The sequence below is a fragment of the Vidua chalybeata genome, chromosome 11 (genome assembly GCF_026979565.1).
Source record: "Vidua chalybeata isolate OUT-0048 chromosome 11, bVidCha1 merged haplotype, whole genome shotgun sequence".
Taxonomy (NCBI): Eukaryota; Metazoa; Chordata; class Aves; order Passeriformes; family Viduidae; genus Vidua; species Vidua chalybeata.
Genome location: NC_071540.1, coordinates 17681339 through 17701567, shown reverse-complemented (window position 1 = coordinate 17701567; position 20229 = coordinate 17681339). Strand labels below are relative to the sequence as shown.

The 20229-nt window shown below is 39.5% G+C and overlaps 1 protein-coding gene across 3 annotated transcripts in view; it reads right to left on the bottom strand.

Moving 5' to 3' along the window:
• CDH13 (cadherin 13) overlaps positions 1 to 20229 on the bottom strand; it is a 449953-nt gene that overhangs the window by 25784 nt on the left and 403940 nt on the right. For all 3 annotated transcript variants that reach the window (XR_008432843.1, XM_053952983.1, XM_053952984.1), the window contains exon 11: positions 5953 to 6095. Coding sequence is in view for 2 of the 3 variants with exons in the window: in XM_053952983.1 (XP_053808958.1) it covers positions 5953 to 6095 (143 nt within the window). In the remaining variant the exon portion in view is untranslated. The remainder of the gene's footprint in view (positions 1 to 5952; positions 6096 to 20229) is intronic.

Genomic DNA, 20229 nt, shown 5'->3' with positions numbered 1-20229 from the left:
ATATATAATAAATACATAAATATGTATTATATATTTATATGTAATATATATTAATATATACTTTATATAAATATATAAAATGTAATCTACTATATATATTACATATAGTAAATAGATATTTATATAAAATATATAAAATAAAATTATATAAATATATATAAAATATATATTATATATAGAATATATATAATATATTTATATAAAATCTATAAAATAAAAAAAATCTGTGTGTGGCACAATAGCAGGACATCCATAATCCTGTTGGCTTCTTCCAAAGTTACAACCCTTCATTCATCCCCTCAAATAATATATGCAGCTCCTGGTTTTGAGTAATTACATTTCAAAAGAGCACAGCTCTTTCAGCATATCAAATTGCTACTGACATATGCCATCCGTCTTAAGTACTGTTTTCAACATTCTAATTTCTTTTTCGAATCATGAGTCCATGATGACAAATTAAAACAATATTTTGCGTGCAATTCATATTTTACTGAAATTTAAAATGGCACGAAAAGGATGAGTCTTCAATTTATTTTCTCTTTTCAATTAATACAGCAATTAAGATAAGGGGTATAAAACTGGCTTAATTGGGTTGCCATGGTAACTAATTGCCTGATTTCTTCCAAAATAGCGTGTTTTAGGTGGAATCAATCTATGGTAATTTAATTATGTACATCATGGAGTGAGAAGACAGGTTAGATACATGTCAGGAAAAGTTCTAATTGCAAAGTGCCACACAACTCTTTGTTACTCCAGCTTTTTCCAGGTGCTGTGTATTACTGTTCATCACGCAGAGGACAGAATAATAAGTTTTCTTTCTAATGATTAGCAGTGCCAAGACCGGCACAATAAATGGGATTCAGGATAGCTTGGGTTCAGCTGCTCCATGGAAACAGAGGGAAAAGTGAAAAGTAGACCCTGATTCACTATTTCTTCATTTTGCTCAGGAAAAATGAAACAGCTCACAAGGGCAGCTGGCCACAGCCAGAGAAGCGAGGTCTAAGTTGCTTTTTTCTCAAACTGCCAGTGTAGCTCAAGGCAAACCCTGTACTCACCACTAAAATTACTTTTAATGACATTTATTCTCTCTGTTTAATGCAGCACAAGTTCTCATGTTCCCAGTTTTTGCCTCAGTAGCTCCCTGGTGAATGGCAGGGAAGGAAGGTGGAACACTCACACTGGCTTTAGGTACCACTGGGGTGGCATCCAACCACCCCAAAAAAGTGGAATCCACCTTCAGTTTGCATTTAACCCAACCACCAAGATTAGTGTCATTATTTGTCAACACAGGTGGGTTTTCCATGAGTTAAAAACCAAAAATACCCAAAGATTTTGTTTTTAAAGAGCTAGAAAAAGGCTACACAATGGGATATTAATTCCAGAAAAAAGAGTTCTTCCATAAATAGATTCTTTCATAAATAATGTAAATCGGGGGATAAAATTATTCATGCCTCTAAAAGGAAATGGGGAAACAAATTGTATCTTTTAAAGATTTCACACATTTTCCAGGTATTTTTTAGCTTCACCTCCAGCCATGGTTTCCTCCTCCCTTACTTTTTCTAGATTGTGACTCAAAGTCTCAGAATACATGGGGGGAAAAAAAAAAACCTTTCCTGGAGAGTTTCTAGCATGGCTGAATGAGAAAAACATACAGGTGTTCTGCGTTGTGGTCCTCATCCCAAATTCAGTGAACAATAGGGTCTGCAGGATGACACCACAGAGCCCATTTGGAAGGTCTGTTCCACCCAGGTTTCTCCAACCCAAATGATTTCTCCCTCTCATGGAATGAGCAAAATTCCTTTTGGCAGAAAAGCTCCCAGTAATGTTGTGACACTGCATTGGGTCCAGTGGTTACAGTGCTAAATAAAATGATCACCACTCTTGGCACTTTTGTTAATTGAATGAAACCTCTGATGTTTCCCAAGTTTGCATAAACCTGACTTTGCCCCATTATCAGCTCATTCTCAGATTAAACACAGTTCATGACACTTTATAATGTGTTAACTCTGCTGCATGGCATTTCCTACCAGTGTTTAATTTCTTCTTTAATAGGCCAGAGACTCTATGGTCACACAGGTCTTTAATAAAAAGTTTTCAAATTCTAAAGACACTACGTTGACCTTTTACTGAAATCAAATGTACTGAGAAAATTAGGATATTTCTTCCAAAAAGTCCTTTTTAAAGTGTAATACACCCCCATTAAAGGTCAAAATTTATTATCTATAAATTAACACTGTTTCCATTAAATTTGCTGGTACAGATTGTTTCAAGTGTGTTTGGGAAGATACAGGAATTGTTTAGATCAGGAATAACATAATTCATACTTTACCACCTTTAGCTGCAGTTAATTTGATAATGCTGAGAAATACTATCATAAAGGTCAAAAAGAATCTTATAAAGAGCTAACTTATTTCCTGCAGTGGAGTGACTCCATTTTCTATGCCCCTTTCATTGGTCCTGTCCTACTGGTAAAGTGATAGCCCAAAAAAAGATAAAGATGCAACAGATTTCTGCATAGAAACACCAAGCACAAAGCTCCAGGCTGTACTTGTGGCAGAAATATCCAATACTTTACAGATTTAAAAAAAAATGCCCTGGCACTTGCTCCCTGCACTGAAGCGTAATAACAAGGAGTCAGACGGAACTGGTGACAGATTCTCCACTGACATCAGCAAAAGGGGATGGAGAAAGGATCACTGTGGAGTTTGTCTGCAGCTGTCTCCACTCCTCCCCCAGGACAGCACTCAAATGTAAGCTCATTTTATAAAGAGGTGAGCGTGGAACACAGTGGGACAAGAGAACCTTTTCTGTAAGCATGTCTACTGTGATGCTGTGAACACTCAATAATATTTCTATTTGTTTTAGAATATGGCTCATGCACTTCAGCAATGGCTAAGGCACAAGGCTTTATATGATTTTAGAGTCATTCACCATAAATTCTGTTAAAGATTGGCACAGATCTTGCTGTGCCTGCTCTGCTGGGAGCTGCTCTGGGTGCCAATTGCCACTGCTGGGCTGTGCCCTGGGCATTACCTGAGCCCTCTGTATTTCCAGGAAAGGGAAGGAAAGCCTGTGGCAGCTCAGACTTCCTCAGTGCTTGTGCCAGCACATCTCAATCTCAGATTTGTGTCAGAGATAAGGTGAGAGGCCAAAGGAAATAAAAACCTCCACTGAGTGCTTTTGAAGAAAGAATTTCTGCTAAAGTATTTCTTTCTATCCTCTCCTTTTTTTTTTTCACCACAAGTTGGTTATCCCAAGCAAATGACTTGTTCTATTGGAAATGTCTCTAAATTTTCACTATATTACCCTATTTCATTTGGCAGTTCTTAATCCTGCTTTTGGCTGCCCTCTCACTAAGAAGTCCCAGGCATATTCACTGGTATTAGACAAGCTCCACTTATTAACCTGAAGAGAGAGGTCTGCAGTCTATGGACAGTGCTGCTCTAAAGAGATGCAGATAGTTATGTTCAATCTGACTTTCCCCCCTTTTAAAGTTAACATAACCTTCTTTAAGAGTCCTGAAATAATTCTGTATTCATTTCATGTCATTTTCCCACCATTTGGTTTCTCATCTAATGCAATATTTCAAGCTGGACATTAGCTCTGATGGTTGCAGAGATAAAGTGGGTCTCCCAGCTGTGCTAGATCACAGTGTCAGCCTGGAAACAAATTTGGGAAGACTTCCCAGGGATACTGCCAGTCCCAGGAATCCCTGCAGGGGGCAAGGCAGACCCCCAACCTGTTGAGATCAACTCTAAAATTTCCTTGGCTGCTTTAGCCAGAGCCATTCATCCAGGCCAGCAGGAAATATTCCCACTTCCCAGCACATCCCTAAGCTGAATGTGCCCCCCAAGCTGCCTGGTAATTAATGCAGAGGTGATGCAGGGCACAAGGTTAATATCAGCTAATTAAGTTCTGCTGTTTATTCCCACTCCCACGTGTGGCAGGGCTGCTCATGGCAGGAAAAGATCATTATTAACCCCTTAGCATGACAGTCCTAAGTGCACACGTGTGGTTTGTAATCATTGCATTCACAGGAGTCAATAATGCTGGAGAAGATGAACTCCTGCACTGACAGAGCTGCACAATCACAAATAAACACAATTACAGGAGCTGGAATCAGGTGCTTGCTCAGAATCCCAAGTGAACAGGATTCCTTTTCTCTGCTGTTCAGCACAACTTCCCCTTCTCTCATTTTTCCAGAATGGAAAAAAAAAAAATCTGAGAATTAAAAGCAGTGAAGTTCTGGGTTTAGAATAAATGAGCAAGGCCTAAGTTGCAGCATAAAATTGTCCCCCAGAATCCACATTACTCAGGCTGGTTCCCACAGTCAAGAACACTCATCTCTTTTCTCCATCTATGCTCTTTGACAATATCTGACTTCACCTTTAAAACACGACTTTGTCCTTTGGGTAACCCCTCAGTAATATCCCAAAGTTTTACTTTCATTGTGAGATGATATTTCCCAGTGCACCCTGATTTTGAGATGCATTTAAAAAAGAAAAAAAAAATCCAATAGCAAGCAAAAGACAGAAATATGTTTAGTGCTACATTTTCTCCCAGAAATTTCCTAAGGAAAATATGTATATTAATATATAAGTAAATCATCTCCTCAGCAGAATTTTTTTCTGTTATACTTAAGGCAATATTTTTTTTCTCCTGTCAGGCACTGCAAATGTTCCCTGAGTCATGTGCTTGCAAAAATGTAGAATTACTCTCTTAAAAAGAGCATTTTACAATTCATCACCAGGGCTAAACCAGCTGCAGCTGTGAAAAAGTGTTAGCATATTAGCTGTTATATTACAGGCAAATCTTTTATTTATTTTGTGCCTTTAGCTCAGGAGATTTGGAACGTTCAGGATTTTCTCTTTCTTCCTCCGCTCCGAAGTCACTCGCTGAATTTTCCCTAGACAGCTTAATTTGGATTCTATTTGACAGGAGGAACTTTAGTACACACAATATGCAAAAATTGTTGCATTTTAACAAGGAGTTTAGTTATGTTTTTATTGTCACTGTCATTGCATTGAAAAGATTATAATCCAGCATATCAAGGATGAGTTGTTATTGGTATTTAAGTGCCTCGGGCATGCTGACTGCTCAAATATTGTGAAGAAATTAACCATGATTAGGATGATTTATTACATTTCCAAGAATGTTTCTAGACTAATTGCACCAGCATTAAGACATAAATCTGTGAGGCATAAACCTAAATTAAAGCTGTTATAAATTTGAAGTTTTAAGTTAATTCCTCTTCTTCTGGTTTCTAAAATGGTCTCTAATACATTTAGGTGGCCAGGCAGAGAAGTGCTGCAGCACGTGGTTAATTTTACACATGTGATGCCTTGAGAAGGCTGAGCTGGAACAGAGGCTGGGCAGAGCTAAAGAATAAAGCAGGGATTGATTAAAAACATCTCCTCAATGGATCCACCTTGGGCAGCACCAGAGCCCAGCCAGGGCTGCAGCCACGATGAACCAAAATGGTCCCAAAATGCACGAGCGCTCCCGGGGGCTCTCACTGGGATCAGCTCTGCTCCATTTGCACCTTGCAGTTCATTGTCCCATTCCAGCTTTAGCCCAGGCACTCCCATCCTGCTTGTTTTTCTCTCTCCAGCCCACGCTGTTTGTGCTCTTGGGCCTGAGGTTTGGATCATTTGTCCTTGGTGCCCAGCTGGAGAAGGAATTGTTTTGTCTCCCTGCTCTGTGAAGAGAGCTCACCATCCCCTGATGTGAAGCCTAAAGTAGCCCTTGTTAGGCCAAAATTCCTTTCCTCTAGAAGGGACCATAAGGCATGAGATAGGTCTTATCACAGTACTAAAGGTCTTCTCACTTACACAATAAAGCAGCACAGAATGTGAAAAATATGAAAGCTAAAACCTGAGGCATCACATGCAGCCTTCAGAACAGAGCATTTCAAGCAGGAATTGAAGGATTTTATCCCCAGTGGTCACTCACCACTGTCGATGGCCAGGAACAGAGCAGTGTAGACGTTGTTGTGCACGAAGGGAGATTCCCTGTCCAGCACTGCCGTGGTGCCAACGGTGCCATTGGTGGGGTTGATTTCCAGCCACCCTGCTGGGTCCTTGTACACTGAATACCTGAACAAAAGTGCAGAAGTTATCAAATATTGATCTGAACATCAAACAAATGCATTGCTGCAAAGGAATCTGTCTGGGCACTCAGTGGCTTTCACAGTGAGTTTCTTCATATTGCAAAAACACAATTTAAGCTTGTGCCTTGCCTTAGAGACAGCTCAGTGTTGTTAGAGGTTTGAGTCAATTCCTTTGGAGATATATATATATGTTCCAACGTTTAGCAGAGAAATCAATATTTAGGATGTTATATAGGACCTGTTTCCTACTGCTGTGTTATACAGCCAGAATATTTCCAACAGGCCTCTGCACCCACACTGACTTATGGATCCTATCACAGTCCTCCTTTTTCCAGATTCCAAATTCCAGCTGGACCAGAAGCTGTAATTTTAATTTACATTTGAGTGGTTTTAATTTTCTTTTTTCTTACCATTAGTTATTTTGGGTGAGCTGGAAATGTTCTAAATTGTGGGGAATGGTAGCAAGAAGAGAGTCAGACAATGAATTCACCAAGTCTGGGGGAGGTGGTTACACCCAGCCCTGTTTGCACACTCTTGTTCTGCACTCTGGGATCTGGAACTTCTTCCTTCTGCTGATTAAATTCAACCACATCCACATTGCCTCAATCTGAGTTTGGGTATGCTGTCTCCAAGATGCCCCAATATGAAATTCCCCGGTGTTCTTTTTTCCCTTTAATCAGCACAAATATTCAGCCCCCAAAACTGGAAATGTTTAGAGAGATTGTGGAGTTTACACACCAGGAACTTCCCTGAACTTGACTGAAGCAATAAATATAAGAATGTTCATTATTAGGGTCTAATTCTATACTCAGTTAAATATATTAAGTAAAGAACAACCCAGAGCTGAATTAACTGATACCAATTCCCTCTCCAATTAAATGTGTTAATATTTTAAACCAAAATTCCAATTATATAATCAATACCTGGGATAATAACCTGTTTATCTTTTTTGTAGTGAATTGTCATAGGTCATAAACCTCCATACAACCTTTTATAGACATTTTAAATTACCAGTAGTTGACATGGAGCCTGTTATTATTTAATGAGTCTGTGCCAAGGCAATGCCTCACAGTGCCATTCACCTGAAAGTGAATTCACCTGAAAGTCCTGTGTGACAATGTTGCAAAAAAAATAAAGAAGTATCATTGCAAGTATGAGGGAATAAACAAAACCAACACATTATGGGGGGGTAAAGGTAAAATGAAATAAAATGCTAGCCTCTAAAGAAGTGCTGAGGCTGCCCAGGCTGCTGTGTTTTTACCACAGCTTTGCTTCAGGCTTGAAAAATGAAATTTCCTGGGGGCTGCTGAGCCTGACTGTGGTGCACAGGAATATTCAGGTGCTCAGGCAGCCAGAGTGAGCATCAAAACTTTAGCATATACAGCCAGGAAAAATTACACATCTTTATGAGCTCTTATGATGTTAAAATAAGTTAAAGAGCAGATTTGGAAACCAGAAACTTTTGGAATTTATGCAGAAAAAAAGAGATAAATAGGGAAAATAGTTGGCCTATTTATGCTGGCAAAAAAAGTAATTTAGAGTTTCACCACTGGCTTCCCCAGGAGCAGAAATTTTCCCCTAGGGAATATGTGGGAAAGAATCAAAGGAAAGCATTAGTGCACAGTGAGATGTTCCATCAACCCAACATGTCCTTCCTCTTAATAACCATTTAAACATTAATCAATACCTCAGCTTTATCTCCCACAAAAATGAGTGCCTGGAATGGCAACAATGCAGATCATTTCACTTCACTTCTTTGTTTCTGCTTTTATTGTTGTTTTTATAACTTTGCAACAAAGGTATGCACAAAAATATGAAGCAAGGGCAGCCTAAACAATTCCTAGTCTATTGTAAAACTGCAAATTCTCAATTAACCCCGAAACCATTTCAGAAGATTCAACACTTCTAAAGTAATGAGAAAGTAAAATGGATTGTATTATCTTCCCTGATTGCTCTACAAAGCACTGTTGGCTGTGCAAATAAAAACCTGGATTGTATAACCTGTGATTTGGCACAGGATATTGTAAAAGTAGTACTTTGTCTTTCCCACCACATTTTTACTTATTGTAAGAGCATATTGCAGTGCAGTTAGGATGACTGGTTTTTTGTTCCATTTGTGAGGGCTCTACCAGCAAAGGTTTACAAACCCATCATAAAAACCATGATAAAAATAGAAGTTTTGAATGCAAAGATTCACTTCCCACTTTTGACTTTGGTGGGATCTGATATTGCACAGCAGCTTTTAAAATCAGACCATTTTTAGGTGGTCTAACTTTGCTACATGTACCTGCTGTATCTTCAGTCCTGAGCACAATGATCTGTGCAATGATCTCTGGTCTGCCAATTACTCTTTAGTTTGGTCTTATTCTACTTTGCAGCAGTGCAATTTAGTGCTGCTCATGGAGTTTATTTCACTGTGTTTTTTTGGTTTTTTTTTTGTTTTTGTTTTTGTTTTTTTTTTTTTTTTTTTAATAATTTTAAACTGTGCCAACAGCTCACAGCTCCCAAGGGCTTGTAAAGTGGGTGTAACATATTCTGACTGTGACCTCCTTGCTCTGGATTCATGTCCTGGTGTTGTCAAAGCCAGGTATTGCAAAGAGAGCAGCAAAACCGACTCCCTTAGACTGGAAATTGTCTGCTCCAATGCTCGAGTGCACACCTTAAACACAGACCTCCAAAGAGACACAGAAGGGTTATGGATGCAGAGCAGAACACAAATCAAAATTCGCACTTGGTGCAGAACTAAAATAGAGTAGCAGATACATGGAAATAATTTAAAATTTATAAATGGTGTTACATCAAGGCTGGTTGAAAAATCATGAGGCACTACCCTGTGAAAAGGTTCACAGGTATTTGGGAGAGACTGGTGCAGCAATTACAGCACAAATATCCACACCCAGGGAAGCAGTGGTGCTTCTCAGAGAAAGATAAAGTCCCAAAATATAAGTGCAACATTAAAAATCTGGATTTAAACTCTCTCGTGCTCTATATAGGGATGACAAAATGCAAAGTTTTAGAGATCAGCCTGCTTCCCATGGAGCTCCCCCTTCTCCACTGCGCTCTCATTACCTTTTGCCTGCACTAATTAGGGCAGCATATGGCACCAGAAAGAGCAGAAAGGGAACCTTATTGCAGCACAGCAATTCTCCAGCTGAACCACACTCCACGCTCATTACTGGGGACACAAGGCAATTCTCCTGCTTTTTGGCCATGAGATAAGAAAGGTGTCCCTGCTCCCAGGCTGGCCTGGGCTATAAGCTTTGGGGAGGGCAGAAACCCCATATATATATATATATATATATATATATATATATATATATATATATGTACATACACACATGTGTATGTATATATGTGTACATAGATACGTATAACATGTGTGTATGTATGTAAAAATATATGTGTATATATATAAAAACCACATTTATATATACATATGTATGTATGCATAATATGTATATATATAAATATATAAAACTCACAATATATATGTACATACATATGTATATATAGATGTATATATATGTATAATACGTGTTTATATATATAAAATATATATATAAAATTCACAGTATATATATGTACATACATATGTATATATAGGTGTATACATATATATGTGTATAGACATAAAAATTACATATATTTATGTACATACATACATACATATGTATACATAAATATTTATATGTACATACATACATATATATTGTATAAATGTATATATGTACATTCCCAGCCTTGCACAGCTGGGTCTCAAATTCCATCCCATGTGAAATGAAAACACTAACAACAATTCTCTAATGTATATTATAGTAATGTTCTGTCACTATACTGACATTTGATTTTGTAAAGATCATTTTGATACAGATTCCAAGATTATGTTGTTTTGGTTTTTTGTTTGTTTGTTTGTTTTTGTTGTTGTTATTTTGTTTTTTTTAATTTAAAAATGTTTGTGAGGTTTGTTTTTTGGTTGTGTTTTTTTTTGTTTGTTTTTTTTTTTTTAATTTTAAAATATTTGCAGCATTAAAGCCGTTGGAAGAATGTAGTTGGAGCAGTTGTGGGTTTTAATTTTCCAAGGCCAGGTTGGATGGGGCCTGGAGCATCCTGGTCTAGTGGGTGACATCCCTACCCATGGTTGGGATGAGATGATCTTTAAGGGCTCTTCCAACCAAAACCATTCTGTTATTCTGTGATTCACTTTTTTTCCCAGATACTGAAAAACAAGGTGGATTGATTAGCTGTATTAATTATGAGGTGCAGGTGAATATAGAGGTTTGGATTATATTTTTTTATTCAGATATAAAGCCACTGCCTAAAATCTGCTGCTGCAGCCCCTAAACACAAGGTGTTTCGGGCAGTAACTCTTGGTCCTTGTGACAAAGCCTGTCCTAACAGCACAAGGGAGGCATTATTTGGGATACCTGAATTTATTTCCATTATAGGTAAAGGACCAAAAGGCAACCAGAGGATTTCATATCAAAGGGGAAGGAAAAAGCACAAATGCTTCATCACACAATGTCACTGAGACAAAATGTATGCATTTAGAGATCTCAAATACTACAGGCCAGGTTGTAAGAGAAACGATGAAGGGAGCAGTGGTGACGCCACTAAAGGGCTTTTCCAGACCTGTTCCTGTCAGCTGTACACTTGTTCATGCTGATTCCTGATCCCCAGGGCTTTCAGAGCTGTCTGGATGTCTAACTTTGGGATTCCACAGGATCACAAAGTGGTTGAGGCTGGAAGGAACCCCTGGAGATCATCACCGACAGCTTTCAGGACCTATTGTGAATCTTAAACCTCACTGTGTCTGGCCTAAACCCACTCCTTGGAACCATGCTTTATTAACACAGACTTAACCCAAAAGATGCTGTTAGAAAGGAAAATAAAATCTAAACTGTCCTCTGCTTGTGCTTTCCAGTGCTCATCTTTGATTTACACACTCCAGCTACCAAGCTAAGCCTAGGAAGGCTTCTTTACCATTAAATGAACAGATTTAAATTTGGATTTAAATGCACTAAAAGTGTGGCTCTATGCTACATGAGCAGCAGGCTGTGAAAAACTTCCTGCAGTGCTATCCTGCAGAGATTCAGACGTGCTCAAGTTATTTTGGCTAGATTCTTTAAAAAAGCAAACATTAAAAATGTAAAAAAGCAAATTTAAGTGAAATCGATACTATTATTAATCAGAATAAACATATCATTAAGGAAATCTAAAACCTGAAGTAAATCACGTTTTCTGGAAACACTGCTGAGGAAGGTGTTAGGTCAGATGCAATTTTAAACTCACTTGAAGATTGAGGATTTATGCAAGAGCCATTTTTCAGCTTTGTGGAACGCATTTATGGCCTTGCAGGATTTTCACAGGCTGGAAATGTCAACTTAGAGTACAATTAAAAAAAGCTAAAATTAAAACCCCCCATCAGTGTTGTGCCACAAGTGACTCTGTGCATTTTTGGTCACTGGAAATGCAAGTTTCACTGATAACCTGGGCACACCCCAGGGAGAATCCATCAGCTCTGCACGTGGGGCACCACAGCTTTTGTAGGAACTCCATACAGCAGCTTTTTCCTGGGTGATCCCAGAGTGTCCCTTGAGTTCCTGGGAGTTTATGCCCAGATTTAACCTTGCAGATGTTTTATGCTAATCTCTTGGAACCCTGGTTGATGAGAATTTCAGACTTTCTGTGCTGCCAGGCACTGACCCCCAGGAGAACTCTGCATTTGACCTGAGGCCGTGGAGAAACTTCCAAAATGGAATGACAGAACTGGGATTGTGGGGGTGGAGTTTGACTAGAAGTGTGCAACATCACAGGGTGGAACAATTAGAGTTGAAGGGTTTAGAATATAGTAATAGATATAAAACAAGATGGAGGTTTTAGGGCAGAGGCTGGTCCTTCTTCTCCTTCTTCTCCATGGGTTTGGGTGCTTTTGTGTAATTGGATAAAAAATCCACCTTGTGGGCCACAGGTAATGAGTTATTAAGTTAAAAGTAAAATTAATTTAGGTGTCACTTCTTAATTGGACAGTTTATCCTTAAAAGGCCTCGTAGAGAGAGAAATAGGGCTCCATTTTTAGTTTTTTAGAGTGAAGTGCTGTAGAACTCAGGGTTTGTGAGACTGTAACACGGATAAGAACTAATAAACATCTGAATCCCAACAAGAAAAACCATCTCACACATTTAGTCCTGAACCTGACAAGAAGAAGTTAAGACTGAACCCTGATGCTGTGTGAACAGGCAGCACAACTCCAGTGCCAGTGTGGCCCTGATCTCAGGGATTTTGGCCCTGGAGGTGGTTCCTGGGCCCTGAGGGAAGGGTTTGCAGGCTGGGGCCTCGCTGCAGGCAGGGTTTGCTCCTTGTTTGCATCTGCAGAGCACTTAGAAAATCATCTCCCCCATCCATCTCCCCCATGTGAGCTAAAGGATTCCTCATCTCAGCTTTGTTTTGTTTGTCACATCAGGGATTTAACGGGCTGGCTTTCATCACAACCCTCTATCTCCAATGATACCATCAAAACAGAATGAAAAATTAGATGAAATTCAGTTTTCAGTCCCTCGCCACTGAGAAATGTCAAATGAGAAAATGGTTGACTAATTAGTTATTTGTGTGGAGAAATAATGGTGTAAAGCCCTTGGTAAACATGAAGAAAGTAACAGGAGAGTCATTGCAACTAGAATAATAAAATAAATCCAATCTCAAAACCTACAACAATTAATCAAATCAAAATAATAAAACTGTATAAATGAGGTGGTTAAATAAAATATCCTGGAAATGAAAATATTTTTCATTATGATTGTACAGTCTTTCAAATATTTCTCTGTGCTGAAACCTAATTTTCTCTTTTTCTTTCCTTTGGGGCAAAAAAAAACCCTAGAAGCTGAGGTATATTAAAAAAATAAAAAATCCACAAACTCATTTATGTATGTTTTAATCAGAAGTGATTAGGGCTATGGTTAAATGAAGCCAGAGGCCATCACTATCAGAATTATTCCTAAAGCTAGGGAATAATACACCATATCTGGGAGTAACACACTGGTATAATCAGGTTGTTACTGTTAGAATAATTGTCAACACATGCAAATCAGTAAAAGTTTTCTCATTGTAGCAATTGTGCCTCAAAAGCTAATCAGCATCAGATGAGCTTCAGGGTCTTTTACAAACTACCCAGAGAAGGATTTTGGCAGCAAAACTCTATCAAAGTTTCTGCACATGTCTGTTCTTTGTGCCTGTGCTCCCACTGCAAATCCATTTGCTGCTCTCCCTCTCCAAGAACTGCCCTGGTAGCTCTTGAAAAACTGGGAAATTTTTATAAGAACCCAGCAGATTCAGTGCTGAAATGTCAGTACTGAACACAACTGGGAAATAGCTCATTTTACAGCTTCTCCAGTTCTTTTTTTTTTCCCTAAAGGATGGGCAGAAGGAAGTGGCTCAGACTAGAAAGTTTAAATCGATCTGGATCAATAGAGCTCTGCTGGACTGTGGCTGCTCCCAGCCAAGGATTGCTCCGGCAGCTTCCAGGAAGCCCCAGCTGTGCCCTGGCTGATACCAAAGGAATCCCACTGGGAACTCTGGCCTGGAAACAGCTCCCAAAAGGGCAGGGCAGAGCAGCACATTTTCCATCCTGAGCCTGTAGCCAAATATGGACCCAAACATATCCAAATATGAACCCAAACATATTCCCAGCCCTGGCCACCACTGACTCTGGAACTCATCTCTTCAAGAAGGAAGGGAATCTGTTTCCGCAAATGAATTTCCAAGAGAGAAGGGTAACAAAAGTGCCAAGCAATCATTTCAACACAGTTTGTGTCTATGCCAGGGCAAAGCCTGCACAGCCCTGATTCCTCAGAGCACAGTGAGAGCAGCACACACCCCTGGGCACCTTCAGCTGCCTCTTGCACACTCAATTGCTTCTTTTGGTGCCTTTTCTTTACAAAGAATTCCAGTCCAGTGTAAATCTGGAGGACACTGGATAGCCCAGCAATGGGGAATAACACCTTGCCACTGGGAAAATAATTAATAATAAAGACTAGAACTATCACAGGCCTTCCTCCCAGGACCAGGAAATATCAAGGGGGACATTTTGGGAATTAGCTCCTGGAGATTTAGCAGCATTTGTTCCTTTGGTACTAAACATTAACAAAATTTTCTGTTAATGACAGACCTTTAGGAAGGAAAAAATGTTCACAAATGACACAAACAGAAGAGACACAAACTGTGTCTCAGTCTGAACATACACACATGGGATCCCTGGCTACTCCCAAGGCACTCAGAGTTATTAACAGAAAGACTTTTCTCCATCCTATCCCTTAATGCATGTAGTAGTTTTTACTTCTACAGCGCTAAAGGAAATCTTGGAATGGTTTGAGTTGAAAGCGATGAATATTTTCACTTGCATTTTCTTACCCAAGCAACAAACCCCCCCACCCCACCAAAAAAAAAAAAAAAAAAAAAAAGGAGTAGCCTAAGAAAGGACAAAATTTACCATACAATAAATGTGCAAGAAGTGGCAATTCAGAAAGAAAATCTGTGAAGGAGCTGATGGTGCCAGCAAAGCAATGGCAGTACTTTCCTGTGGGCATTCCCCAGCTGGCTGAACTTGCACAGGGCTCGTTCCTGAGACTCAGCTATTCCCAAGGCAGAGCAGGGAGATGATGGGACAGAAATAATGTTCTGCTGACTTCAGAAAGCCTCTGAGCTTCTTGGCAGATTGCAGTGAGAGGCCTGGCAGGAAAATCAGCCCAGCCCTGCTCCTTCCCTCTGCTGTGAACACACAGCTCTGTCCCCCAGCTCTGGTTAAACCGAGCTCTGAATGGGACAGCCAGGATCAAGTGTGCTGCTGCTGCTGCTGCAGTGTTCCCTCCAGACACTCATTTTGGTGAGATGTTGGCTGCTAATCTGCTAATAAGTGTGTTTTCATGTATTTGACAGGCATAATCTTGAGTGGCAAAGATCCACGTTGGAATCCAGACTTCACTGAAGGAGGAGGAAAACACTGATGCTGGGAGTTGAACTGAACCTGATCCAGGCAAAACCTGGCTTCAGTCTTGGGTTTTTTCTCACATTAGAGCGCTGCCTGAGCCATTGGTGTGGTCTTTGCTGAGTGTGGAGCTGAGCCCCTGTCCTAGATTGCAAGGCAAGATGTATTCTATTTGCCATCTGTTAGAGGTGTGCCAGTTATCTTCTCTTCATTGGGCAGTTCTCTTTATCTCTTCCACAAACCAATCCTCCCCCTGGGGAGACATCTGCTGTTAATGGCCTATTCAATGTCACTGCATCACTAATAAGAACGGTAACATCCCATTGAGAGATGCTCCGCCCAGAGGGAGGAGCCAAGCATTCCTACCTGGATATAATCTTAAGCTTCTGGAACACCAGCATGGCTTTTCCTGCACTGGGTTTCCCAGAGGAACAGCTGACTCTTCCACTGCAGAAAGACTACAACCTTTTCTACAGGATCACTGCTCCAACAGAACCACACCTGACACTCCAGGACTGCAGCCTCAATTCCAATTGGACTGCGGCCAACACCCTGTCCAACATGGTGTCAGGCTGTGTTCTGACTCTGTCAGTGTTGTTTTGGTTCACTGCATTGTTTATTTTATTGTTTTATTTTCTTCCCTAATAAAGAACTGCTATTCCTGCTCCCATATTTTTGCCTGAGAGCCCCCATTAATTTCAAATTTATAACCATTTGAAGGGAGGGGATCTACATATTTTTTTTTTTTTTTCCATTTTAGGGGAGGCTCCTGCCTTCCTTAGCAGACACCTGTCTTTCCAAACCAAGACACAGTTTGATGGCAATCGAGGGGTTAATTAGGACTTGTTAGTTAGGAGTTAATCCCTTGTTGCCTAGTTAAGCTCTAAGCATCTATTATGAAAGTTGGACAGTGAAAGAGCAGGAGATAACATATGAAATAAAATATGTCCCATTGTGATTAGTAATGCAAAAATTGATGTGTTTTTTTCCTTTCAGTTCCCTTGTTTATCTTTGTTTAGAAAGAAGTGAATTCATAGTAGGAAAATAGACTCTCCTGGTGATTTGTAGAGTTATGTAGCCCAGAGGAATTAATACTCATAAAGGAAAAACACTTTCCAACATCAATAACAAGAAAAGAAAAGGGTAGGTGAGAGATTCAGTAACATGGTTAATAATGTGAGTACATAATATCCAAGGAAAAATTACATCACCACCTGATAATGTGAAGAAAAAGCACATTTAGTCCTGGCTAATAATAAGTTTTAAATTAAGATTTTGTTTCTTTTTTTTTTTTTTCCCAGCTTATTTCAAATACATTATGTACTTCATGGGTGTAGTTGTTACAGAAGAAACTTAATTAATTCTCTTTCATTCTTTCAAATCTCCTATTTGAGTGGGTTTTTTTGACCAATTACACTGAACTGTTCAAAAAATACATGACCTCTTTCTATCCCGAATGTTGGAGCAACGTTGTGCTATCGTGTCACATCTTTTCCTCTATTTTCAGAGAGTTCCTTTTGTTTGTAACTCCCTATCTGTAATGGCCTGTAATGAACAGGCCAGTGCGATTCACCTCTTCTAACCCCAGTGATTCAGACTCTCAGCCATTCAAGCTGCCCAAACTCACTTCAAAGCCGTGGATGTGTCTGACTCACCTGGCCCTCATCATGTTCCAAGGTTGTGCATAACCATGGCTTTGGTGTTTTATTTCTAAACTCATCAAGTCCAGGCTGTTCCATTTGTTAGAGGTTGCTGTGCTTGTTTTTCCCCCTCCCCACCTTTCTGCCTGTAGGAATCTCTAACATCCAATGTCCAGAGGGTGTTAGAAAACAAAATACTGCTTTCCACCTGTTGAACAAAACCATGAAAACTCACATTCCACACTCTGTTATGTTCATTGTAACACTGTCTGAGTGATGTTACTGCAAAACAAAATTGTCCTTAAATAAGTAAATATTAATAGAGGATGGCCAAAATTAAATCCTGCCAGATGTTCTGAAAAAAAAGTCACAAGGTGTATTTCAATATATAATGCATTAAGCCCCTGTGTGTTTTTCAAGGAAATAAAAATTTAAGTATATTCTTCCCAGAAAAATTATCCTTTATAAAAAAGATTGCATAGATACTGTACTATTTATCTCTATAAAGGATGATATAGATAAAGTTTTATCCTTTATAAAAGGTGAGTTCATGCTGAAGTCAGTCATTTCCCCTTGCAAGCTAAAAAAGCTTCTTTCTTGCCAGGGTACAAATCCTGTGTGCATCTGAGGGCTTGCCCTGATGTGCTGCCTACAACAAACCTACCACGCACAGCACAATTTTTATATCGTGTTCATCATCATAATAACCAAGCCCCCTTCAGACATATATTAACAACATGACAAATGTGTGTCATTTAAGAGATCTTCTGGCCAGTGATGGAAAATGTGAAGAGGTTAGAGGGGAAAGCTCCGAAGCAGTATTCATTTATGACACAAAAAGAGCTTTCATTAGAAGTTGCAGGCTTAAGCACTGAAAAAACAGGAAATGGAAGATTTAGATTTGCTTGTTTAACCTTTATTTACCACCCTGACAGTGCTGATAAACTTTTTATCCAGGACTTGCCTGATTGCAGGGTGTTATCAATGAGGTAAATCTTTTACCAAAAGTATGCCACTATTTGGCCATATATAGTTTTATTTTCTGCTTCATATGCATTGCATTCAGTGCACACAAATATAATGCTCTGGGAATTGAATGTATTTAATCTCCTAAGATTTTATTATACCCTAGTCACTTCATGCTGTTTAACCCTGGGTTGGATACCCAGGAGTTAAACTTCTCTCACCCTTTTCCCTTGTCTTTTGGGATCTGAATGTTTTGCCAGCCACCTTCAATGCAGGTCCAGAGCATCATTGTGAGGTGAATTTTAATGTTTCAATTTGACAGACAAAAACCTGGAAGCCTCAAAACCTGTAAAACTAAAATAATCTGGTCTTTTTCCCCCTCTGAAATGACAGAAGCTGTAATGAAAAGACTCACCTGGCTGCACAAAGAAGGACTTGTTCAAAAGCACAGTTATACAAAGATTAAAGCCATTAGGGGCTTTTCCTGCTTTTTCTTTTTCCTTGCACTTCAAAACCTAAATTCTGCAGCAGTTTCTGAGTCAACTGACTTAACACCCCTGACATGGACATGTGCAAAACTGAGACAGTGTTGTTTTCTTTCTGGGCTAAAATGTTTTTTAAACACTGGTTAATAACTTAGAAGATTCCAGGGCCAGAATCTGCACACCTTTTCTCCCTACTAATAGAAAAATTCCTTATTTTAGTCCTGAAGCATGACCAGATGAAGGCTGGGGCTGCATTTGTGTAAAAAGGACCCAGGGCTGAATCTCCAGAAAGGCAGGGCCTTAGGCAGTGAGAATTCCTGTGGAAATTTCCCATGTGCAAGAGGAAACAGGGCACTGCCAGACCCATTAAAACAGGTCATTGTGTAAAAATTCTCCAGGGTTTGGAGTATGCAGTGAAACCTGGCTGACAAGGGTTGGTATCTCCAAGGTGATGTGGAGCTGAGCACTACCCAGAGGAGCTGTCCAAGGGATCCCATGGATAATAATTATCTGGCTCTATGTAGAGCATGTCTCTGCAGGCATATTTACCTAGAGTATAATGGTCATAAAATTAGGAAGAAGTCAGTCCCTAGTAATTCACATTTGAACCAAGACTGAATCTGCAGGCTTACTGCTGCTTAACAAAGTGCATAATTTCACTCTTACTCAGAAACTATTTCGCAGAAATTGGCATCCTTATTACAAAGTTAATAGAAAAATTCCAATTGAACTCTACAAGGCGTTTTTCCTATTACAGTAACATTGCAGAGCTCCATTTAGTAAAAATGAGTGCTTAAACCTTCTGACAATTTCTTCACTGAACTTCAATTCCACTCCAAGGATAATCAGCAGTGAGCCTGAAAGGAGATGGGGCCTTTGCACCTTGAAATGCACAGGCTGGGGCTGCCTTGCCACTGAGCAGTGGCTGTAAACACAGCACAGGAATTCTGTGCTTTTGAGAAAACTCCTGCTCCCACATGGAAAACTACTCCCAGATTCAGTAAGAATTGTGCCACTGAATTGGATGTGTCCATGATTTATTCTATCCTTAGTCTGGAGATGGTAAATTAATGAAATATGGCCAGAAATCTGCTCAGTGCCATCCAATATCTTCACCTGCTTTAAAGAGCTGAATTGCTTAATTAGACACTTTCTCTTAATGGCAGGATTAAGCCCTGGGTGCAGCACTAATCTTCCTGGAAATCTTTGATTTCAGTGCTTGGTTTTGCAGCTTTTGCCATCATGTAAAACGCCACTGGTCCCTGGAGCTCCGATCACACTCATAACCAGCCCAAATAAATTTCTGTCAAAGTACCATTGAAAGCTGTAACCACACACAGACGTTCGCACACGATCAAACCCAGCTGAGTGAGACTCCCGAATTCAATAGCTTTAAAATATTAAGAGAAATTCATACCACCCCCTTCCCCATCAACACGACTCTCACACTGTGTCCTCAAACTTGATAGCTAACTTATTATAATCAAGATACTCTTTACTTCTCCCAGAGACAAAATCCTGCCTTTTCTGAGACTAGAAGAGAACAGTAATGACAAAGTGAGTTATTGTCTGGATCTGCCTTCCACTGCAAGCATAACTTGTGACTGATAGATCCTATTGTTATATTTCTCAAGAAGATCTGCAATATTGTTTAGTCAGTGACATGAAAAATGTGCCCTGCAATTTCACAGTTCACAGCCATTCATTCTGAGTGCTGACACGGTTGAAATCATAATGTGGCATAATATTGTTATGCAGGATAAAGACAGAGGGTCTAATTAAACTCCCCTTAAATGCTACATTCATCCTTATTAATCAAGAATTCAGGATTCTAAAGGTAATATCAAAACAAGTTGAAATAGGTAACTGTGGCTTATTTGACTTCATGGAAACACAGATTTTCAATGCTATCATCCACAGCTTTAATATCAACATATTAAGTATGATTTATGCCAACAGAGTAGAGCAGTGGAAAATTTTAAGAACAGGATCTTTTGACAAGTATTGTCAGGAGTGATGAAGTCTAGCTTCAGGTAGCTGGGTTCTGGGCAA